Below are 25870 nucleotides of genomic sequence, written 5' to 3' on the forward strand. Positions count from 1 at the left end.
CGTTTTTTTCCATTATTCATTTAAACACAAAATCGAAAACTGAAAAAAATAAAAATAATAATAATAATAATGTTCTGTTTTTTCATTTTGGTTTTGGAGATAATGAAGAAAACAGTTGTTTTTTCCTTTTCTTGTTTTTGGTTTTACACTAAAGAAGGAATCAACGAATGATACACGGATTCTATTTCTATTCAGTTTTCACCTTTGGCTTCACAATTTCAATTAAAAGGTGTTAACTGAAGTAGAAATCAGGTTTGATCTAAGGAGAGGAACCGAGGAGAAGGAAGCGAGGAAACAGAAATGAGACGCGGTCATCGTACCATCCTTCTCGTCACATATGTGTTGTATTAAAGAGTAATTAGCTGGACTACAGGACGACATGTGGCTTTGACTCTCCATGTTATTGGAAGGATGAAGGGAAAACCCAAACAGCCCAGAGCCACAGCAGAGCCGACCATGTTCTTACCATCAATCTGAAGCTTTTAAACACCCACAAATAAGTCCATAAAGTCAGCAGGATCAGAGATGTTTCTATGGAGCCGTCATTGCTCTGCTTCAGATGTTCCACAGTATGACATTAAACGGATTATTTTGCGTTTATTCAATTACAATTGGTTGTATAGCTTTAAAATACCATGCAAAACACAGATTCTGATGTGATCTGTGACTTGGTTTGGTTTGGTCTCCATAAAGGTAGAAAAATGTAATGCCATATTGCGAAACATTTCAGACAAAGCAATAACATCTCCTTTAAGAAAAGCATTTGACGGACCCTCCATCGTATTACATCATTTTCTGATTTAGGTTATAACGTAAACGTAAACAGACCTGGAGTTGTGTTTTGTTTCATTCACACATTTTCAACTCTCAAACCCTGCAGATTTAGGGCCTGTTTACACAAGAACACTTGCAGGTAAAAACGTCAAAATATTTTATGGGAAGTGTCTTTTGTTTAGACGGTGACGGCATTTTTGGGGCTTAAAAACGCAAAAATCTGAAACCGACCTCCAGAGTGGAAAAGTTGAATACTCTGCCATAGCATTTCCGTCTACACTGCCCAAGACGCAAAACTCTGGTCAGATCCGCTCACGTCTCCTACGTGTTTACGTTACCTAGCGTCACCACCTAGTCTCCAGGCATGCATACCCAATCCAATTCCACACACTTCTACGTCACTGAATGCATGCCGATTTACTTCTGAAAATGCTCATCTAAACACGGAATATAAAGTGAAGACGCAAAGCCACTTTTGCGTCTTCTGTTCAGACTGTCAGTAGCCTTAGACTGAGTTCTTCTCAAACAGAAAACACTCCCCCCACTTTGTGATGTCATATGGTAATACAGGAAGTGCGACACTGGGTTTTAAAACTCCATACACTTCACTAGAAACATTTGGGTCATTTCAGCCCTGGAATTGCTGATCTCTACTGGACAAAAGGTACCTCCACCTCAAGAAAGTGCAAAGGAAATCAAATGGAGGTTCTGAAACACAAACTCGGGATAGTTTGGTGCAGACAGAATTGGTTGGATTTACATCACAGCAAAAATGGCATCTCACATAGTAAACGGTGGCTTAGGTTACGTGATACTTGAAGGAACAAAATTAAACTTAGATCATGCTCCATCTCTGTTCAGTCATAGTCCTGGAGTAGTTCATGTATGCTGATATGGCTTGCTTTTGATATTCATAAGCGAACAGATTAAACATTCAACTTTCTCGGGCTCAGAAGAGAGTTTTGTTGGAAGAATTTGGTTAAGTTTTTCAAAACACCGGTCCAGGAAAGACAATACATCAAATCATCAAGCTGTTGCAAAGCTGGCAAAGTGGTGGACTGAAAGCAAATCACTGCCAGATATTTTGGACATGCCTCATATTGTTCCATTTTGGAGATAAATGCATAAATCATTAGAAACTGTTCTGTATTGGCAAAACATTTCGACTTAAAACAATGTACCTGGATTTCCTGATGGGCGAAAATGTGACGTATAAAGTTAAACACCTGTTCCAGATTTTGAGTGCAGCTGCTAGGAAAGCTATAAACAGAAAACGGCTTAATTCACAAATACCAATATTGGATGAATGGTTTGAGATTGTTGATTATTTTTTAAAATGTTATTTTTATTTTAGTTATTTTTAGCATAAGACTGCAACAAGACAAATTTAAGAGCAAATGGAAATAGTGGACTGAATTTATAAATACCAGGATCTGACCGATATATTGGTTGGCTGATATTATTGGCCGATATGGGCACCTGGAGACATATCGGCTATCGGCCGATATGTTTGCTGATATGGGCCGATATTTCACGTGGGCATGTGATACGTCGTTATAAAGCTTAGACTCTCTGCATTATGTTCATTTAATCCAATTTACAGACAGATAAATGTCCAAATATGTGGCTCCACATCAGTATTTATCTGCGGAGTCATTTGTCTGTGTGTGTCCGTACTGTCCCTGAACACACCACAGAGTCACGTCACTCACGTGTGTTTGTTTACACCTTTAGACACAGATCCAAACATTGAGATTATATTCTTTTTACGGACAATCGGTTTGAGTCTGGATTAAAAGGACATTTATTAGTGCAGATTTGTGATGTGAGGAGGAGCCTGTGTGAGCGGTGAGTGTTGGAAATATGTCGACTCTGAAGCTAGTTTTGGTAATTTGTTATTTGTTAGCTGCTGTAGCTCCCGCACATAAACAGGCTGTTTTCTATTGGCCTATTTTAAAGTGACTATATTGGCCGTATATTTGTTACTGGACCTGCATTGATATTTAAATGAGCTGTGAATAGAGGTGTGAATGATTGACATTTACGCATACAATTAATTATGGCGGTGCGCAGCATTTACAGCTAAAGGCTGATAGCGGCAGTTTACCTTGTTTACTAGCTAGAATGTGATGCAAAAATACCATTAGGCCGACCTACTGTCTGTAAATATGACGCAAAGAGGCAGAATAACAATAAATGTTGCCTAAATAAACCCAATTTAAAATCCACTAGAGCCAAACCTGAGTTTTTTTAAACAATTCAAGATTTACAGTGAATTTTTACATCACAAAATATATCGGCAGCTCTAACTTCCATTTTATCGATATCACATGGGCCACAACAAAATCCATATCGGCCGGGCTCTAATAAATACTCCAAGACCAGACTTTGTTTGACCCTTTACTTTGTTTGTTTTTTTCTTGTAATTGGTTGTAACAATTATTCATGTGAAAGCATCAAAGGCACACCCCACATATTATACTGTGTTTGTCTTTTTCAAACCACTTTAAAAAAGAAAAATAAAGAATTACAAAAAAAAATTAAAAAATTCTTGGGCATCCATATTTTCCCAACTGTTGCAACAGAACACATTTTGAACAGATGTCGGGAGAACTGACTGATTTATCGACTAGCAACTGTCAATAGAATGCGTCACAATAATAAAGTGTTACTCAAACATGTGTGAGTGAAAAAAACAACTCCACGTATGTTTTTGAGGAGGTAACAACATTCTAACATGGCTTAAAGCTCACAAGAATCCATTTTGTGTAACTTAGGACCTTTTGCCAGCATTATCAATCATCTTGTGACATGAACTCAAATAAAAATATTATAAAAACTATAATAAGAAATGGAGACACGCTACATTAATTAGCTCCTGTTAGCGTGGTTAGCGAACACTGTTAACATTGGCTGTAGTTTTTTTTTGTTTTTTTTTCAGAAAGCTTTTGTTGGCGCTTTGTTACGTTTTCCAGTCAAATATTCCAGTTCAGTAGCATTTCAATAGTTGGAGAACGGGACTGTTATCTCAAAAATAGTTAACCCGGACAATATTATTACAAATGTGAGTCGTTAATCAATGTTTGAGAGTGTTTTTTTTTGTTATTGTTGACATGATCTCCGGGTGACTATTATCATAACATCACATTTATAACTGCAGAGGTTGAGCAGCTGTGGTTCAGAAGTGAATGGACACCAGAGAGGAACTAAAAAGAACTAAGGCTACGTTCAGACTGCAGCCTGAAGTGACCCAAATCCGATTTTTTGGCCCCTATGTGACCTGTATCTGATCTTTTAATGACAGTCTGAACGACACAGATCCGATTTTTTCAAATGCGACCCAGGCCACTTGGATATGTGCTCCTGAAAACTGATACATATCTGATCTTTTGACATGCGACTTCAGTCTGAACGGCCAAGGCGCATTCATCCGACCTACACGTTATCAACAAGACACAAACGTCACTATTCTGCGCTGAAGTAGGTGAAACTGTTAATGAACTCCGTGTCACTGAAGCGAAGCACATCACCACTCACCACTCTTTGCTACGTCTCCACATCCACACGTTTCTTTCTACGGATGTCGCTGCCACTGCCCCACAAAACGCCACGGCCAAAAACTTTGTCCTTCTCAATCTCCTCCTTAAAACTAGTAAGTTGTTCATGTTCTGGCTCCGATACAAGAGGAACTTTAAAATCTCCAGGTGCTCAGTGCTCGCCTCCACGTTTGGACAACTTCCGTAAACACAGAGACGCTCGCTGCGGTTGACGTCGTGTCTCCAGTGCACATGCGAGACACTTTCGGGCTGTTTAATGTTCACACAGGAGATCACATACAAGTCACATTTAATTGAAAATGTGAACGACCTCGCAAAAACATCAGATTTCACAAAAAAATCGGAACTGAGCATTAAGCCCTGCAGTCTGAACGTAGCCTAAGAGGAACTAACTGTCTGATAAAGTTTCTCCAAACGTAGGGAGAGTCATGGTGGGTTTTCTAACTCTGATCCAGCTTGGCTTCTTAAATATTGCCTAAGTTTCCAAGAATTCCGAGATAGAAGTGAGATCCAGGTTGAATTTACGAATCAGAACTTGGAAAATACAACCTCTGAGGAGAATTGGAACGCAGTATAAGGCCTACTCCAAAGTACTTTTACCTAGAATACACATCTAACTATTCAAATGTCCAAAATACTATATGTCCTATTGTCAAATGTGCCTCGGGTGTGTCCAAGGTTTGTCTTTTTGTGTGATTTGAGACGGGAACTAATAGTAAAACTTAAACAGACCTGGAGTTGTGTTTTGTTTCATTCGCACATGTTTAACACACAACCTCTGCATATTTTGGCTGAGTTCTCCCCTCAAAAGGGAAACATTCTGTTCCACCCTGTGATGTCATGTGGTAATACTCCATACACATTCACCACAATCATTTGGACGATTTCAGCCCTGGAATTGACAATCTCTACTGAACAAAAGGTAAAAGGAGCTGTTAACTTCTCATATGACATACTGCATGACAGGCCGGGCCTCAGCAGCAAGACCACTCTGAAATCAACTGAAATAGTATATAATCAAGCTCTTAAACAAAAACAAAAAACTAAGACCCACCATCACAAGGTTTTAGGCTAGGAAAACATGACTAAACTTGCAGACAGAAATTTCACATGGTCTGGCCCCTGTTCAACTACAAGAATGTGTTTTTAAAAATCTGATCAGATCAACAAAAGCAGCTCCAGAGGTGATTGTATAAAAGCATCAAGGAAAAGTGTTTTTGGACAGGCTGTATTCTCTTTCTACACCTCTCAAACCTGGAACATCAGCCCAGTAACTGTACGTGAGCTGCTACACTCAGCTCCTTCTCTGATCAACTTAAATCATGGCTATTGGACAATCTGATCTGTCCACACAACTGAACCTAAACAACACCTATTGCACACGAGCCGGAGATTGTGATCATATAAGAGTCTAAGTCTGAGCTGTATATTTTAATACTCACATCGTACGAGTGTGTTTCAAAGTGTATGAGTGAGAGATGCATGTGGGAGTGGGTGTTGTAGCTTTTGTCATGTTTTATGAATTGTGTGGGTCATGCAGTTGGTCTTGGTCCAGCAGGGGATGCAAAGGATGGAAATGAGCTTTGGCTATAATCCTGCATATTTACAAGTCCATGTTTGTCTCTTCATTATCTTGTCTTTTAATATGCACTGTCTCTTTAATAAATCAGTACAAATATCAAACTTGAAAACTACTGCTACTTCACATCATACGGTGTGAATCCAACACAACACAACTCCAGGTATGTTTTTGAGAAGGAAACCTCATTATAACAAGAGTTAATTGTATGTAATATAGGACATTACTTTACAAGTTGGCTACTTTTTACCTTTAGTTCAGTAGAGATTGTGAATTCCAGGGCTGAATGGATCCAAATGTTTCTAGTGAAGGTGTGTGGAGTTTAAAAACAACTTTTCTCAAACAGACTCAAACACTCTGCCCCACTTTGTGATGTCATGTGGTAACTGGGGATGTACCATATTTTCCGGGCTATTATGGCGCTCTGGATTATAAGACGTCATTAAACGGTCTATTTTCGAACTTTTTTCACAAATAAACCGCACCAGACTTTAAACGAAACACAGCAGTGTGATGGGTCAGTGGGACTTTGTTTGGTGCGTTCACGGTGACTCTGGCTTTGTTCAGTTGTGGCGTGTAGGGAGGGTGCTGTCTGGGACCGCTGGATTGTCGGCGCCTTCGCAGTGACTCAGTTGTTCACTTGTGTCTAGAAGTGTCACATTGCTTTCGCTTTTTCGGTTCGTTCCTCCGTTCCGTTCCTCGTCAACGTGGAGTGATGAGTGTGGCTGTGGGTGTGTTTCGTTGTGCGGTCGCTGTCTGCTCCGTGTGTGTTTGGATGCGCTGCGGGTGGTGCGGCTTTGTAGTTTACTGAAGTCGTGTTGGGACACCTGAGTGGATTCATGTATGGGGCGCTCTGGATTGTGGGGAGCGCAGTCGTTTTTTGATGGGGTTTAAGAGCGAGTCTAATAGCCCGGAAAATATGGCAAGAATATTCAAATCTCACGATACGATATTTATTGCAATATTTAGTGGAGACTAACCAACACAGGTGCGACCAAGTCTTAGATTTCAAAGTCTCAGGTCTCAAATCTTTGACCTAATGTCCAAGTCAAGTCCCAAGTCAAACAGGCAAGTCCAAGTCGAGTCTCGAGTCACTGGCCCATAAGTAGAGATTGTGAATTCCAGGGTTAAAATGATCCAAATGTTTCTAGTGATGGTGTGTGGAGTTTAAAAACACAGTGGAGCACTTCCTGTATTACCATATGACATCACAAGGTGGAACAGAGTGTTTTCTGTTTGAGAGAAGAACTCAGCCCAAATCTGCAGGGTTTGTGTGTTAAACATGTGTGAATGAAACAAAACACAACTCCAGGTCTGTTTGTGGCGAGGAAACAACATTAGAACACAGATCAAAAAACAGTGTGATATGAGCTCTTTAAGGTATCAGCATTTCACATTTTCATTTTAATATTTCTCTTATGTCTCCAGTGTTTGCAGCCCTCCACACACTCTACTGTATTACAAATGTACAGTAAACGACTACAGCACATCCTGTCTGTTTGTATAATATCTGATTCCCGCAGACTTCCACTGAGAGCGAGTACGTCAGCCTCCCACACACACACACACACACACACACACACACACAGACTCCTCGCTGTGAGCAGATCGGCCTTCGTAACCATGGACACGGCCGGTTTAGTGTTCTCCGGGATATCACATGAACACACACACATATATACACACATACACACGTCACGTACAGCTCCACTCAAACTACTGATACTGAAATATCACGATAGTAAATTTGATGACGCAGTATTGTCGGCTTCTGTATCAATACATCATCAAGTAGAGCTGCTCGATTACGGGAAAAAAAAATCATTATCACGATTATTTTGGTCAATATTGAAATCACGATTATTCAAACGATTATTTTTTTAGTTACACAATGCATTTATTCAGCATTTCTCTCTCTCAAAATAAACAAAACATTATTAACTATAATTAACTATTATTGATCATTTAGGGCAAAAGTTACAAACTGAAAATAAATATAGGCTACAATCTATACCTAAGAGTATTTTTGCGACGTATTAAACATAAAATGAATAAAATATACTGTGAACATGAAATAAGGCATAGAAAGACATAAATGTATCTAAAATAAACTATATATCCAGCTGTTCTAACAAAATATCCCAAAATAAACTTAAATCGTTTCAACTTGATTATATGAGTTTGGAGACACACAAAATCTAAAATCACGATCAAAATTCAATTAATTACACAGTCTCATCACCAAAAGTATCTTCTGTATCTTTTAGCAATTATTTTGTGGCCATAGTACTATTTTTTTCCTTATTTAGTGGAAAAAAACTTGTATTTCATATAAACTTAAGTAGTAGTAGTTTAATAAGGTGCATTGTGTAACTTTTCTGGTGGAGGGTCCATTAAAAGCTTTTCTCCATGGAGATTGTTAATGCTTTGTCTGGAATATTTTGCTTCTATCTTCATGAAGACCAAGCCAGACCAAGTTACAAGTCAGATCTGTGGAGAGGCGACCCCGCTCACAGTCAGAATGGCTGTTTTTCGAGATATTTTTGAGCTCTAAAACCACCTGTAATTGAATACAGGTAAAGTAGAGCGGTTTAATGTCATACTGTGGAACATTCCAGGCAGAGCAATGACGTATCCATAGAAACAAGCAGGTGACAGACCCCCAACCGAAAAGTTAAGTCGATATAGTATTCATCATGACCGGCCTAATCATGAGATAACTTACAGACGGACAAAAACGCGAACATACTAACAGAACATGAGTCTAGCAGCGAGCGTTCATGAGGTCTGAGGAGCGCGCACCTCTTTGCATTTTTAACAGCGTCATGAATTATTTAGCGAAGGAGAAGAAGAGAGGGAGGGAGGGAGAAAGAGAGGGAGAGGCCGGGGGCTACAGTTACAGTAAAGGCTCACTTGCACTGGAGCGAAACCTGTTTACATTTAGTGTGACCTTGTCCATTGTGCATTGTCCATAAATGACCTCAGAGACTCTTACTGTACATGCATTAAGACGAGGGCTGGAAAAAAGGTAGAGAAAATCAGATACTAAAGCTAATAGTGGAGGTCATTTCCATAGTGGTCCATGGGTGTATACTAGTCTCTGTGCTCTTACACTCAAGATCATTCTAAAGCGATTCAGGAAAGGTTCATATATGTCCTGTCAATGGGACTTTTTTAGTATCGATTCCTGCTTAAATAAGTATCAAGTTTCGATTATAGTTTTCGTACACTTTTGGACTTGGACCACTCAGCATTACACTGACTCATTTCTTCTAATGCAACATAGGGGCAGTGATAATACAGTATTTGTGCTGAGTCAGTAAAATAGCAGGCGCTCATATGGTAACCACGGTAACACTGCAGGCTCATACTGATCGCCACGGTAACACTGCAGACTAGAGATGCACCAATACTACCATCAGATATCAACACGAATACAGTCGCATAATGTTTGAACGTGTAAAGCTGTTCATGTTTACCGTACAAATAAATAACAGCTCTTTGAATCAGTTTTTTCTTATTTTATCATCATTTAAAAGGAAATAAAATGTTGTTTTTAGTCTCTGCACTGGTATTGGTTGATATCGTGTATCAGCAGATACTTAAAGATATAGTATCGGAACTGAAAAAGCAGGATCGGTGCATTCCTACTGCAGACTCGTACTGATCAAAACGGTAACACTGTGGACTCACAGTGATCGCCACGGTAACACGACAGCCTCGTACCGATCGCCGCGGTAACACTGCAGACTCCTACTGATCGCTACAGTAACACTGCAGACTCACACTGATCGCCACGGTAACACTGCAGACTCACACTGATCGCCACGGTAACACTGCAGACTCACACTGATCGCCACGGTAACACTGCAGACTCACACTGATCGCCACGGTAACTCTGCAGACTCACACTGATCTCCACGGTAACACTGCAGACTCTTACTGATCGCCACGGTAACACTGCAGACTCTTACTGATCGCCACGGTAACACTGCAGACTCACACTGATCGCCACGGTAACACTGCAGACTCACACTGATCGCCACGGTAACACTGCAGACTCTTACTAATCGCCACGGTAACACTGCAGACTCCTACTGATTGCCACGGTAACACTGCAGACTCGTACTGATCACTACGGTAACACTGCAGACTCGTACTGATCACTACGGTAACACTGCAGACTCGTACTGATCACTACGGTAACACTGCAGACTCGTACTAATCGCCACGGTAACACCACAGACTCATACTGATAGCCACAATAACACTGCAGGCTCACACTGATCGCCATGGTAACACAGCCGACTCTTACCTGCCAGGGCCTTGATGCGTGAGCGCTCAAACAGCCTGGCGGAGCTGTTCTCGTTGTCCCAGTCATCGTCCCAGCGGTTGTTGACTCCGTCGTTGTACTGCTGCTGGATCTCCATGTGTTCGTATTCTGCCGCCACCGTCGTCATGGTGACCGCGTTGTGACTCCGGCCCCTCCGCCGCCGCTGTCTACGACTCCGCCCACCTGCCGCCGCCCCAGGACAGGACCCTCAGACAGTGTAGCGCACGCTAAGCCCACAGGCAGTACAATCCTGTAAGACAGAAGAGAGAGATAAGGTCAATACTGCTCCAATATTCAAAACAGATATTAACTGCTATAATATTATCACAAGCAATATATTGTTATGTAGTAGAGTGATCATTGGGAATAAAGGATTTCCAGCAATATTGAAAAAAAAATGTAAATACTGCTAGTCCAGTCTGTCACCACCTAGTGCCTCCGCTCAATTTCATTTCTCTCCAGCGACTACACTAGGTCAGGAATCAGAATACACTGGACGGTTTGCAAGAACCCCAGAAGTTGTAGACCACACACCAGCCAGTTAGCTGTGAGCTGTGAAGCCATGACGTCAAACTCAAGTGCCTATCTGTAAACAGTAAACAAAGCGGTCGAGATGGATGTAGACGAAAACAAACATTCAGTGTTGGCGACGATTCCCAAGATCGAGGATTTAAAGCCGGAACAAAGAGAATGTTTGGTGAATTTTATCAAGGGGAATTTTATCAAGACGTTATTGCCCTTCTTCCTACGGGATTTGGGAAAAGCTTAATATATCAGTTAAGCCCCATTAGCAGAGCATTACATACGTCATGACCAAATAGAAGCGATTGATTAAATCTACTGTCGAGTGAACAAATTCTAATGCTGCGAGGTCAGACGGTTTCCATGAAGTGAAACCGGCTGGTGAATCAGGCTAATAGTTTGTGTCATATGTTCTAGGATCACAGTATTTATTCATTCATTACTCATTTGAGGGGTTTATTTTTTATCAAGTTCATCATTTGAGCAAACAAAAATCCACAAATTAAAAAAGCAATGAAAAAAAAAAGCTTCAGTTGTTTTTAGTGATCAAAATTCAGCACAAATCTGTCTCAAAAACACAACATTTGGAGCCTTATAAGACCTCAAAATATGTGCAAAATACTTTTACTTTTTACACTTTAAGTACATTTTTTTAAACTGGTACTTCAATACTTTCATGTATCTGTACGTTTACTTAACAAAATTGAGTATTTCTTCCACTGAATGTTGGTTATTTCATTGTTGTAAGACATAAACAGTAGCTTTTTTATGTTCTGTAATAGGAAACACAAAATAATACTAAAGCTGATGTGCTCCTTATGAGTGCAGTCTGCTGTGAGCCGCTGCACAGTCCAAACCTGATAGCAGCCTGCCCTCTTCTGTTCACATCATGTCACTACACATGCTCCACAGCTTTTCCATCCAAACTCAAGTTATGTAACACATCCCACATTGAATATTAGCATTTCTGACACCAATGATAACGAAAGAAAACAAATAAAAGCCAGAATATTACATTTAAACGACCTGCAGTTCAAAAGTGAGAGTACGGGAGAGTGTATCGAGGTAAAGTGATGCGTTTAGGGGTCACACGGATAATTGTAAATGTAGCAGGTTGAGAGCAGCCGTCAGCAGCTCCACTCAGCACAAAGAGGAGCTGATTTCTATTCAGGACACTGCACCATGACACAGCACTAACGCGAACGCCACAGTCACATGGAGCTCGCGACGAAAGATAAAAGGCATGTCAGGGTAAACGGGAAAAAAGTGCAACCGCTTCAAGACGTAAAAATAAGCGAGTGCTGCAGCTTAAAAAAGGTATAGCCTGTACTCAGTTTGAAAAAAAGAACTATAATCAAACTGAGTACTTTAAAGGGCCCGTCACCTGCTTGTTTCTATGAATATGTCATTGCTCTGCCTGGAATGTTCCACAGTATGACTTTAAACAGATCTGTCTTACATTTATTCAATTACAGGTGCGTTTAAAACTCAAAAATACCTCAAAAAACAGGCATTCTGACTGTGAGTGGGGTCAACTTTCCACAGATCTGACCTGTAACTTGGTCTGGTTTGGTCTCCATGGAGATAGAAAGGTTTAATGCCATACTGTGAATCATTCCAAAGCAATAACATCTCCAGAAAAGCATTTGATGGAACCTCCAAAACGAAAAATTACACAATAAATCAAATTTTTTCTTTCTTTCCTCAGGAGAAAGGGAAGAAAAGAGAAGAGGAGAGTAAGAGAGGAGAGAGGCAACAAGAAAGGGAGAGGAAGAGAGAGAGGAGAGGAGAGGAGAGAGGGGATTAATAAGGAAGGGAGAGAAGAGAGAAGAGGATTGAGGATTTTTCTGATCAGTTTCTGTTAAATCAAAGCTAAACCCTGGTACTTATTTGGGCTCAGAGGAGAGGAATTGAACCTTCACTACAGGTTTATGAGAGCTGCAGTGCCCCCCTGTGTTAGACACCCAGGACACACCAGTCTGGAAAGGGGTCCGCACAACACACACCTTTAACCTGCAGATAGAACACACATGCAAGGTTTTTCCCAGTCTCAGTTTATGGACAGACCAGGCGTCATGTGAAAGCTCACAACCTCTAGAATTCCCTCCCTCAGTGTGTTTACATGTGCATCAGAATCCCGATTTTGAGCCTTATCCGTGTTTTGACAGTATTCTGGATACTGTGTTTACATGCACTGAAAGAAACCAGGATACTCATACCTGTGTACATGAGGAATCAGAGTATCCTGGATATTTAGAGTGGTTACTATAGTAACTATGGCACAGATATGGAAAGGAGCTAAACATGTATAAACTTTGCTGATTTAAGGTATTTTAACAGGTTTCTAACAACAAAAAGAAGATGTACATTCAAGTATGAACATAAGACTCTGTCACAGCTTCCATAAAAGTCGTTTTTAACAGTTGAAAAATACAACACAGTGTCACAGTGTCAGTTTACTTCAAGAGCAGCACAGACAGGAACAGAAGTGAGCCTGGGGTTCAAATGTGGCTGTATTATACAGGAGGCTGCTTTATTTTGTTTCTACATATAGAATATCATTACTTTAAAAGTCCTGGTAGGAGTTTTGAGTCGTTTTGAGTCATTTTTTTGTTACTTGAGTTCACACATGCTCAGTACAGCTCCAGTTTTGAGAAATCAGGATGCTGCATCTACAGGCCACAGTATCCTGAATACTCTCTGAAAAACCCAGTGAGAGTCTCCTGGTTCCTCACAACTGGGATACTGACAGATCCAGGAGACTGAAATCAGGATACTGCATCTACATGAACTTACACATAATCAGGATACTCAAAAAACCTGATACCGGGACATTTGATCACAAGTACACACACTCACTGAGCTGCAGAAGCTGCACTAGCACTGACAGATGACTTGCTGCAGGGGGTGGGGTTTATGTAGAGACTATTCACATCAGAGAGATGCATTTTAGGTTTAAAACAACTGGATTTTGGCATTGAAACTGGCAACACAAATGAGACACTCCGCTTCTAATTGGATAAAAATGAGATATTGTGTTTCTGTAATTAAGAATAAATCAGCATTATACAATTATCATCAGTAAAAGCTCTATTTGATTTGAACATGTTTAACTCACATCAAGGGACACATCTGTGGAATTTAACTCTGAAATCTTAAACACTGTCCTTTTAAAAGTTGGCAGCATATCTTAAATAGAAACAGAATCATTTCTCAAACATGGATTTGACCTCAGTTAAATATTGTGTTTCTTTTTATGGAAGGAAGGGTCAAAAATATTCAACAAAATAAACACAAACTTTAATTCTGCTGAAGTTTAACCATCAGCTCCACCACTAAGCTCAAGAAAAACACATTTTAAATTCAAGTAATCTTCTTTTTTTGGCACAGGCTGTACTCAAATCAGTGCAGTATGATCCGTTCTACATCAGATATAAACTCTTCCTTCTCCCTCGACATATGTGCATGTGCTGCCGTTTCCGCCCACTCTCCTCGGCTCCGGCACCAGTCAGAGCTCAGCCCGCGCTCCGATGGTGTTGCTACGCTAAAAATACGCTACCACCAACCGCCGAGACCTATCTAACTCTGTGTGCGTGTGCACTCAAGCTCACGGGATAGAGCCGCAGCACGCACACGAGCCGACAACAGACGAGGACTGGAGTTTTAAATGTGTAATGAGCCACTATGAAGAGAAAGAGAAAGGACAGAGGGATAGACAAAGCGATATTACAGTTTAAAGAACTTTTTAGGGCAGGGTCATTACGGAAAAAAATCTGATATGGTCAAAAATGATTACTTTTATCTCAATGTTTTGGTTGAAACAGGAGTTGTTAGGTAGTCCAGACGTCTCTGTTTACCCAGGACAGTCCCAGTTTTGAGCCCTGTGTCCCCTGTCCCAGCAGATTTATCCAAAAGCAGTGATTTGTCCCAGTTTTTACAAGAAATGTCCCAGATGTCCCTATTTTCGACCAATCTGATCCATGCCAACAGTAAAGAGAGACATACATTGTGATTTGTTTAGATAAAATACAGGAAAAGCTGCTTAAAAATGACCAAAACGCAAAAAATGTGACTATACTGACTCACATGTTCGTCATAAATGGTCTCAGTTTTTCTTAATTACGCACTCGTTTCACAATTTTATTATTACCAACCACCAAAAAACCAGGGATGTCCTAGTTTTTTATTTTGAAATTCTGGTCATCCTACACGGACTATATCAAAATGGACATAGGTAACACCCCGGCAATCACATCCCAAATAGGTAGTGAACCTGAGCGCTTCTAACTCCAATTCACTTTGTTCCGTAAAAAACGTCGCCCTTTTTTGCGTAACTGCTGCTGTCAGGCTCATTGTTTTGGTCTTAAACGTTTGTATTAACCCGCTCTATATGATCCTGGTGTTTTTGTTTATCTATTTTGTTCTTCAGGGTATGGTGGTTGCTCTGATATTCACGGTCGGAATTCCTAATACGAAACTTCTGCTCCAAATTCGCTCCTGTAACTGCTTGCCTCTGTGAGCTTCATTTGACTGGAGCCGAACACTACGGGTGACGACACACTCACTCAGTCCACTTCTTTACACAGTCTATGGTTGACGTTAAATAAAATTATTATTTATTATAGTTATAAATTATTATTATTATTATTATAGTCATAGTTTTTAAATGTTCGCCCACTACACAGTTGGGTTTGAAACAGACAAAGTATATTACGAGCACTTCCAGTACGTATATGTGTACATGAGCTTCTTCTCGTGGTTCTCTGGAATGCTTTGCTGTTCCTGTTCAAATACCATGTCATGTTCAAATGCACTAATGAGCCTGTACAGTCCTGTAATTACACTGTACTGACCCGAGCCTGACCCCACACTCTCAGCTGTCTGAACATTATTACACAGAGCACACAACTCACAACTACTATTGCATTTAACATTACATCACTCCAACATTAACACATTTTTCGGTTAGGGGTCTGTCACATGACATTAAACAGATCTACTTTACGTTTATTCAATTACAGGTGGTTTTACAGGTCAAAAATACCCAGAAAATCAGGTATTCTGACTGTGAGCAGGGTCACCTCTCCACAGATCTGACCTGTAACTTGGTTTGGTTTGGTCTCCATGAACACAGAAAGGATTAGAGTCATGCTGTGAAACATTCCAAACAAAGCAATAACTTGCAAGAGTTACACACTGCACCTTTAACTGAATAACTCCACACCAGACACATATTAAAGGTGCACTGTGCCACATTTCGAGTGGCGTGTCTAGTGGATGTCTCCATGGAGACGTTATCGCTTTGTCTAGAATGTTCCACAGTATAGATTAAACCTATCCATCACGAAGAAGAGAAGCAGGTTACAGCACAACACTACATTACAGCTCAGATCTGTGGAGAGGCGCTTCAATTCACAGAAGGAATTATTGTATTTTTGAGCAACAGAAACACCTGTAATAGGGGTGTGCAAAAATATTGAAATATCAATATATCGTATCATTTAATGTGATGATCGATGTGAAGTATTGATATAATAGGCTGCTGGATCAATACATCTGCAAGAGTATTTTTTGGTTTATTTTACTAAATTATTTTGTTACAGCTACAGTTTTGTTGCTTATTTAGTCAAAGGAAAATTGTTTATGTGACACATTTGACATTTTCACTGTTTTGATGATTAAAATTGAGGTGATTCATATGAACTTTTCACAAGACATGGTTTAACAAAGACTGATAGTATCACACTCATGATTTACACATTTTTTATTAAACCCGATCAAATCGATTTGAAATATATCATTGAATCGTATCAAATTGAAAAGTCACTGTATCGAGATCTGTATCTTATTGTGGCCCATGTATCGAGTTATGTATCGTATCGGCAACTTCTTAATAATACCCAGTGCATCTTTAAAATATTAACCAATATTCAGACAGCAGCAGTTCTGTGCCAGTGTCATGTCGCCAATAACCGTGCTATAAATCCATTCTATTCACATTTGTAGTTTTCACTGTTGCCACCAGAGGGCGCCAGACTGTGAAGCCATGAGGAAAAGTGAAACTCAAAAAGAACTTCTGGGTGTAATCAAACTCTAAATTGAGAAACCGTGCAATATAATAAGAGTGTAAGACTGTATGGAAGATTTAGATTTTAAACTTCATAAGCTTGAGCCGTCTGTGTTTCCAGATATGAGTGAACATGTTCAAATCAAATCTACTTCTACTGATAACATCTGTAATGCTGTTATGTTATAATTTGGCGTTTTGGTTCCAGACGATTCTCCAATCAGAAAGCAGAATGAGCATCACATGACTCGCTCATTTGGGTTGCCAGTTTCAACGCTCAAATCCGGTTGGTTTACACTTAACGTTTTAAAAAAGGATCACAATCACAGGTTCAGGGCGCAGGCTACAGACACTTTAAAGCTAAATTGTGTAACTTTTCTGGTGGAGAGTTGTCAAAATGCTTGTCTCCATGGAGATGTTGTTGCTTTGGAATGTTTCACAGGACCTTGTATCTTTCTATTTTAAAGCGAAATAATCTTGTTAAACTTAAAATTGTTCAAAAACTGATTGTATAAAGTGAAAAATAATGCAATACCAAGATACTACAACCAGGTCTACACCAAGTCTACACCAGGACTACATCAAGGACTAACACAGGAAACTACACCAGGTCTACACCAGGTCTACACCAGGTCTACACCAGGTTACAGGACTGAGGACTCTAAAACAGGACTAACACCAAGGTCTACACCAGGTCAAAACAGGACTACTAACCAAGTCTACACCAAGGACTACACAGGTACACCAGGTCTACACCAGGTCTAAAACAGGGCTACACCAGGACTACACCAGGTCTACACCAGGTCTACACCAGGGTCTACACCAGGTCAAAACAGGACTACACCAGGTCTACACCAGGTCTAAAACAGGACTACACCAGGTCAAAAACAGGACTACATCAAGTCTACACCAAGTCTACACCAGGTTCAGTCCCGGTTTAGTCCTGAAGAAAGTGTAATCATACATTTATTTCGTGATTGTAATTCTTGATGTCGGAACGTTTCAGTTCATATTCTGATGGGTAAAATACACACAACACATTTTATGTACGATTGAACTCATACGAGTGTTTACAAATATTTATTTTATGCTCAACTACAGACAAATATGCACAGATTTTTATCCTATGTGCACGAATATTTCTGAAAACTTTCTCCAGAACTAGAAACTGCTCCTGTCCTGTCATCAATACATAAGACAAGTACAAGTTCTACTTCTACACTTTTCATCAAGATTTTTTTGGAAATATTTGTGTTGTTTTGTTTATATAAAAGCGTTAACTGACAATTACAAGACACTAAATCAATGTGTTTAAAAAAACATTCTGTTAAGATAAGAAGCTGTAACTTGTAAATTGTAAAATGTTTTATGTAGATGAGTTTTGTTGATGTTTTTTTAATGTCAAATATGTTGAAAATGAACAAGGAGTGGATCCAGAATAAGCGCTTGGTTCATTCTCTGTTACAGTTCATCCAGTTCTGTGTTATTAAAGTTTTAGACAAATAAAATTCATTCATTCACTCACGAAGACCAAACCAGACCAAGTTACAGGTCAGATCTGTGGAGAGGCGACCCCGCTCACAGTCAGAATGTCATGTTTTTAAGGTATTTCTAGTCATTTTTGAGCTCTAAAACCACCTGTCATTGAATAAACGTAAAGTAGAGCTGTTTAAAGTCACGCTGTGGAACATTCTAAGCAGAGAAATGACATCTCCATAGAAACGGCGGCCGTTAAGTGTATCCCTGCGCGTTAGTTGTGGAATAAAACGACGGATTAGACGAGTGGCTGGTCCAAAGCGAAAGATAAACAAAGCATTTCTGATGGGTTTAAAGCGATAGAAGAGCTCGATGAACACGCACGAGTCCATTAGAGCAGGAAGTGGGTGGGAGAGAGGGATGGAGGGATGGAGGGATGGAGGGATGGAGGGATGGAGGGAGGGAGGGAGGAGGACTAATGAGCAGTTAGTCTCCCTGTTCTGTCGTCACTCTGGGCTGTTTACATGCACATACACAGGAAAGGAAGCGAGGGAGGAGAGAGAAGCGAGGGAGGAGAGATGAAAGATGAGGAGGAGGAGGAGAGAAAAGAGGAGAGAGGGAGGACAGCGATACAGAAGAAGGAGAAAGGAGGAGAAAGTAGAGAAGAGAGAGAAGAAATGGAGGGGAAAGCGAAGGAGGAGGGAGAAATAGCGTGAGAGATGGAGATAGAGAGAAAGGATAGAAGGAGGGGAGAGGAGAGGAGGGGATGGAGAAAGAGAGAGAATAGGGGGAGGGGAGAGAAAGAGGAGGAGAGCAACAAGTGAAGAGAGAAGAAATGGAAGGGGGAGAGAAGTGGAGGAGAGGAAGAAAGAAGTGAAGAGAAAGTAAAGAAGGAGGGGATAGAGGAGAGGAGAGAGAGAGGTGGAGGAGGCAGAGAGAGAGTGAGAAGAGAAGAGAAAAAAGAAGAGAAGAGAGAAGAGAAGAATGAAGAGAAAAGAGAAAAGAAGAGAAGACAGAAGAAAGGAGAAAAGAGACAAGAGAAGAGAAAAGAGAGGAGAAAAGAAGAAGAGACAAGAGAAGAGAAAAGAAAAGAAAAGACAGAAGAGGAGAGAAGAGGAAAAAAGAGAAGATAGAAAATAAGAAAACAAGATAGAAGAGAAGAGAGAAGAGAGAAAAGAGCAGACAGAAGAGAAAAGAAGAAAAGACAGAAGAGAGAAGAGAAAAGAGAAAAGAAAAAAGATGAGAGAAGAGAAGAGAAAAGAAGAGAGTAGACAGAAGAGAGAAAGAGAAAAGAAGACAGAAGAGAAAAGAAGAGACAGAGAGAAAGAAGAAAGAAAGAGAAGATAGAAGAAGAGAAGATAGAAGAGAAGAGAGAAGAAGAGCAAACAGAAGAGAAAAGAAGAAAAGACAGAAGAGAGAAGAATGAAGAGAAGATAGAAGAAAAAAGACGAGAGAAGAGAAGAGAGAAGAGGAGAGAAGAGGAAAAAAGAAAAAGATGGTAAAGAAGAAAAGAAGATAGAAGAGAAGAAAAGAGTAGAAGAGAAGAGACGAGAGAAGAGAAAAGAACAGAAGACAGAAGAGAAAAGAAGAAAAAACAGAAGAGAGAAGAGAAGATAGAAGAAAAAAGATGAGAAGAGAAGATAGAGAGGAGAAAAGAGAAGATAGAAGAGAAAAGAAGACAAGAGAAGAAAGAAAAGAAGAGAAGACAGAAGAGGAGAGAAGAGAAAAAAGAAAAGAGAAGATAGAATAGAAGAAAAGAGAAGAGAGGGAGGAGTGGAGGGGGTGTGGGTGATGTAATATCTTTAAGCAGAGGAAGCGTTGGATGAGAAACGGACGAGTAAAGACGACAGGATGAAGAGGCGTCACTCCTCCTCAGCTGCTCCTGTTTGACCCTGGACATAAACACAGACAAACTCTTAACTCAAACTCCACACACACACACACACACACACACGCGCGCCAGGTCTGTGGAGAGGGGGATCTACATACTAGGGCTGGGTATCATTATGAAGCTGTCGATACGATACATACCTCGATACAAAGGCCACGATACAATACATATCTCAATACAGTGCTTTTTCGGTTCGATACGATATATTTCAAATCAATTCGATACGGTTCAATAAAAATAATGACTAAATCATGGCTGTGACACTAAAAGTCTTTGTTAAAAACTTTTTGTGCAAAGTTCATATGAAACACAAACATTTTAATCCTGAAAATGTCAAATATGTCTAAACAAGCAACAAAACTGTAGCTGTAACAAAATCATTTAGTAAAATATACCAAAAAACAGACTTGGCGATATATCGATATATACAGCAGCCCACGATATCGATACTGTATCATTACATTAAACGATACGATATATCGATATTTTAATATTTTTGCACATCCCTACTACATACACACATGTCACTGTGCAATATTCCGGGCAAGTAGGTGCCAGAAAAGTTTCATAATTCATCTTTAAATAAGTATTTGTCGAGTTTGGACACATTTCTAACACCGCCAGCCTCGTTTGGATAATTATTCACAAACAGACTTAAAAGCTCCTCCCACACAAACACACAAACACACACACACACACAAACACACAAACACACCGAGTTTCTCACTAATCATCCTCACGTCATCTTCTGAAGACAAACTGTTTGTGTTTTTCACTCGACAAATAAATAATAAAACTGTGCTCACCTGTCAGATATGTGAAAGGAAAGAAGAAAGAAGGAAAGAAAGAGGGAGAAAAAGAGAAATCTGAAGACATGAAAAACAGAGAGAGAGACCAAAGAAAAAGTAAAGTTACAGAGAGAGATTGAAAAAGTGAAACTGAAGCAAAGAAACAAAGTGATAAAAAAGACAGGGGTGGAGAAAGACAGAAAGAAACAAAGAAAGAAGAGAGAAAGCAAAATGTTATACTATTAAATGCCAAAGAAAGAAAGAAGGAAAGAAGAAGGGGAGAAAGAGAAGTCTGAAGAGAAGAGAGATGAAAGTAGAGACAGAGAAGAAGGAAAGAAAGAAAGAAAGAAAGGCAGAGATAGAGAGAGAGCAGCATAGACAGAGAAAAAGAGAGAGACAGGAAGAGAGAAGAAGAAAAAGGGACAGAGACAGAGAGAAAAAGAGATAGAGAAAAAGAGATAGAGAAAAAGAGGAGAGAGAGACAGACACCAAGACAAAGAGAAAAAGAGCGACTGAAAGAGAGAGAGAGAGAGAGAGAGAGAGAGACAGAGACCAAGAAGAGAGAGTGACAGAGAGAGAGAGAAGAAAGAGAAAGAGACAGAGAGAGAGAGACAGAGACAAGAAGAGAGAGAGTGACAGAGAGAGAGAGAGAAGAAAAGAAGAGACAGACAGAGACAGAGAGAGAGAGAGAGAGAGAGAGAGACCAAGAAGAGAGAGTGACAGAGAGAGAGAGAAAGAAAGAGAGAGAGAGACAGAGAGAACAGAGAGAGAGAGAGAGAGAAGAGAGAGAGAGAGGAGAGAGACCAAGAAGAGAGAGTGAAAGAGAAAGAGAGAGAGACAGAAGAAAGAGAGAGACAGAGAAGAGAGAGAAGAGAGAAGACAGAGAAAGGGAGAGAGACCAAGAAGAGAGAGTGATAGAGAGAGAGAGAGAGAAAGAGAGAGAGAAAGAAAGAGAGACAGAGACCAAGAAGAGAGAGTGACAGAGAGAGAGAGAAAGAGAGAGAGAGAGAGAGAGAGAGACAGAGACAGAGAGAGAGAGACAGAGAGAACGGGAGAGAGATCAAGAAAGAGAGAGGAGAAAAAGAGAGAGAGAAGAGAAAGAGACAGAGACCAAGAAGAGAGAGTGACAGAGAGAGAGAAAGAGAGAGAGACAGAGACCAAGAAGACTTTGACTTTTAACAATACATTTATTATATAACTTATGACTTAAAATCCTACAAAACACCAAAGACCAAGAAGAGAGAGAGAGACAGATAGAGACAGAGAGAGAGTGACAGAGACCAAGATGAGAGAGTGACACAGAGAGAGAGAGAAAGAAAGAAAGAGGAAAGAGAGGGGGATATTAAAAGACAAATAAAACCGCATTATCCAAACCCATCATGTTTCCATCTCTCAAATAACCTTTTCTATTCACTCTTTTCTCTTTTCTTTTGCAGTGCCATATATTTCTGTGTTCTCTCTGCTTTCACCATCTGATGCATGCGCTCGCCCACGTCCTCCGCCCACCTCCCTCTCTCCTCTCTCCTCTCTCCATCTCTCTCTCCATCCCTCTCTCCTGTGCCTCCGCTACAATCAGCTGCTATTAAAACTCCTCCTCCTCCGTCCAGGTTTTGTTTGGCCTTCCTGCGCTCAGATACAGCGCAGACTGAGGCGGACGTGGGGGCGGGAGATGCAGACGGAGTTTGGAAAAAGAAGATTGTGGGATTGTCGTTTTGGAGACGACAGAAGAGTTGGGTGTGTAGAGCGCAGAGTTCTCCGAGGATTCAGCAGGACGAAGGTTTGGTGCAGCAGAGGCCGAGAAATGCTGCTTCTGATCGAACACCGGTGGAATGAACATGAGACGGAGAGAAAAAGAGACAAAGTGAGAGAGAGGGAGACAGAGAGAGAGGTGAGAGAGACAAAGAGAGAGAGAGACACAGAGAGACAAAGACACAGAGAGAAAAAAGAGAGGAGAGAAAGACAGAGGGGTGAGAGAGAGAGTCAAAGAGAGGGGAGAGAGAGGCAGAGACAGAAAGAGAGACAGAGAGAGAGCAACAGAGAGAGAGAGACAGAGACAAAGAGAGAGAGACACAGAGAGACAAAGACATAGAGAGAAAAAAGAGAGGAGAGAGAAAGACAGAAGGGTGAGAGAGAGAGAGAGAGAGTCAAAGAGAGGGAGAGAGAGGCAGAGGCAGAAAGAGAGACAGAGAGAGCAACAGAGAGAGAGAGACAGAGACAAAGAGAGAGGAGAAAGAGACAGAAAGAGAGAGACAAAGAGAGGGGAGAAAGAGAGAGACACAAAGAGGGAGAGAGAGAGACAGAGAGGGGAGAAAGAGAGAGACACACAGAGAGAGAGAGAGAGACAGAGAGGTGAGAAAGAGAGAGAGACAAAGAGAGAGAGAGAGACAGGGGAAGTGATTGACAGAGGCAGGAGAGAGACAGACAGGAGAGAGAGAGAGACAGAGCGAGACAGAGAGCAAACAGACAGAGAGGTAAGAGAGACAGAGAGGGGAGAAAGAGACAGAGAGAGAGAGAGAGAGAGAGACAGAGAAGTGATTGACAGAGGCAGGGGAGAGACAGACAGGAGAAAGAGAGAGAGGGGAAAGACAGACAGAGAGAGAGAAGAGACAGAAGAGAGACAGAGAGCAAACAGACAGAGAGGGGAAAGACAGACAGAGAGAGAGAGAGAGAGACAGAGAGAGACAGAGAGCAAACAGACAGAGAGGGGGATGAGAGCGGCAGAGACAGAAAGAGAGACAGAGATAGCCAGAGAGAGAGAGAGAGAGAGAGAGAGAGGGAAGTGAGAGACACAAAGACAGAGAGACACAGAGAGAAAAAGAGGGGAGAGAAAGACAGAGACAGAGAGAGTGAAGAGAGAGATAGAGAGAGCAACAGAGGGAGGGGTAAGAGAGACAGAGAGAGGGGAGTGAGACACAGAGACGGGTGAGAGAGAGATGGAGAGAGGCGAAAGACAGAGAGAGAGAGAGAGAGAGAGGGGTGAGAAAAGAGACAGAGAGAAAGGAGAAAAACACAGAGGCAGTGAGAGAGAGCAAACAGAAAACCTGAAAAAGGAGACAGAGAGGGGAGAGAGCCACAAAGACAGACATAAAGAAAAGGGAGAGAGAGACAGAAAGAGAGAGACACAGGGGAAAGAGAAACACAGACAGAGCAACAGAGAAACAGAGAGAAAGAGGGACAGAGAGAGGGGAGAGAGACTGAGAGACAGAGACAGAAAGGGAGAAGGGAACAAGAGAGAAAGACAGAAAGACAGAAAGAGAAGGGAGAGAAAGACAGAGACAAGTGTGACAAAGATCGAGAGAAAAACAAGACAGAGAGAAGAGAGAGAAACACAGAGAGAGAGAAAGAGACAGAGAGAAAGTGACAGGCTCAGATGTGTTTATTAAAAGTGATGCACAGTTGTGGAAGTCAGAGCTGCTGTTTTGTGTGAGTTACAGTTTGGTTCATTTGTCACTTGTTGATTCTGCTGAAGTGGTAAAGGTCATTAGATGCAGTATAATAGTTCTATGTACTTGAAAAAGATTTATTTTAATCTTTTGAACATGTTCCACTTGCATATTTTCCATGGAGATGAATAAATAAATACTTTCATTTTAGTTTATTTTTGGCTGAAGACTTTTGCTTTGAAACTTTTAAAAAACATATGGTGCTTTCGCGTGCTACAGTTAGAATCTATGTTGACTGTGGATCATTGTGAACTCTTCTGGTGGAAGTTCCTCTCTCTACCTGCTCGTCTCCATGGAGATGTTATTGCTCTGTCTGGAATGTCCCATGGTGTGACTTTAAACACATCCATCTTGCATTTATTCATTACGGGTGTTTCTATCACTCCAAAATACAATCGTTCCTTCTGTGAATAGGGACGAGTGAATTGTACTTGTGCTTGTCTCTTTGTGATGGATAGGTTTAATCTATACTGTGGAACATTCTAGACAAAGCAATAAGATTTCCATGGAGACAAGCAGGTGGTGGAAAGTTTATTTTGCACAATACGTCTTCTTTAAAAACAATTCTTTTACCTTGTTTACATGTGTTAATAGTTGGCTGACAGTTGGTCAACACTGGTGTGGTGCAGGACTTTGACCCCGCGGTGAGGTGACCCCGGGTTCAACAAACCATACAGTATAATATTACCGACTTCCCTTCCCAAAGAGCAACACTGAGTTGGATCTACTGTGTTTTATCCTCTGCAGGTCCAGGAAGCACTTCTTCTGAAACCTTTTTTATACCATATAGTATTTTGACCCCAGGGTCAGAATCCTATTATGGTATGTTGACCCCCTATAGAATATTGACCCCCTATGAAAATCTATATTTTATTAACAAACAACTTGAATTCTATAGAAAAACTTTGAATATTAATACTATATCTGCAAATGAAAACATTGACATATTTAAAAGTGTTTTTTGCAGAACTCAGATGCATTTTTTATGTTGATTATAACTTTTGAATGTTAAAAATGACTTAGTTGTTTAAACACATATTTTACTGAAAATGAGATAAGTAGTTATTAAATAGTTAGGTCATCAAAGTGATGTATAATGATTTGAATCTTATTAAATAGACAGGGCTGATCTATTGAGTAGTTAAATAGTGGATACTTATGACTATAGTAATGTGACCCCCCCAATATGTTTATTATAGTTATGATGATGTAAAGTAAGAAGTAATGTTAGTTGAACATTGACAATGATTATATATAAAAAAGGTCAAAATCCTATGACTATAATAATCTGACCCCCAATGTGTTTATTATAACACAACAGTATTAAATTCAAGGTCAGTTATTCTTACAAACCATTGCCTAAATTGACATTATGATGAAGGATTATCTGAACATAACAAACTAAAAACCATGAACAATGTAAAATACAATATAAAAAGT

At 40.4% G+C, this 25870-nt stretch overlaps 1 protein-coding gene across 1 annotated transcript in view; it reads right to left on the minus strand.

Annotated features, from left to right (window-relative positions):
• The window catches only part of sptbn1 (spectrin, beta, non-erythrocytic 1), a 251358-nt gene that overhangs the window by 138584 nt on the left and 86904 nt on the right, over positions 1–25870 (minus strand). Inside the window, exon 3 of the mRNA XM_055162977.1 lies at positions 10226–10493. Coding sequence (XP_055018952.1) covers positions 10226–10370 — 145 coding nt within the window. The 5' untranslated portion in view covers positions 10371–10493. The remainder of the gene's footprint in view (positions 1–10225; positions 10494–25870) is intronic.

The sequence above is a fragment of the Boleophthalmus pectinirostris genome, unplaced genomic scaffold, assembly GCF_026225935.1.
Source record: "Boleophthalmus pectinirostris isolate CB_2022bp ecotype Guang Dong unplaced genomic scaffold, ASM2622593v1 HiC_scaffold_5, whole genome shotgun sequence".
NCBI lineage: Eukaryota > Metazoa > Chordata > Actinopteri > Gobiiformes > Gobiidae > Boleophthalmus > Boleophthalmus pectinirostris.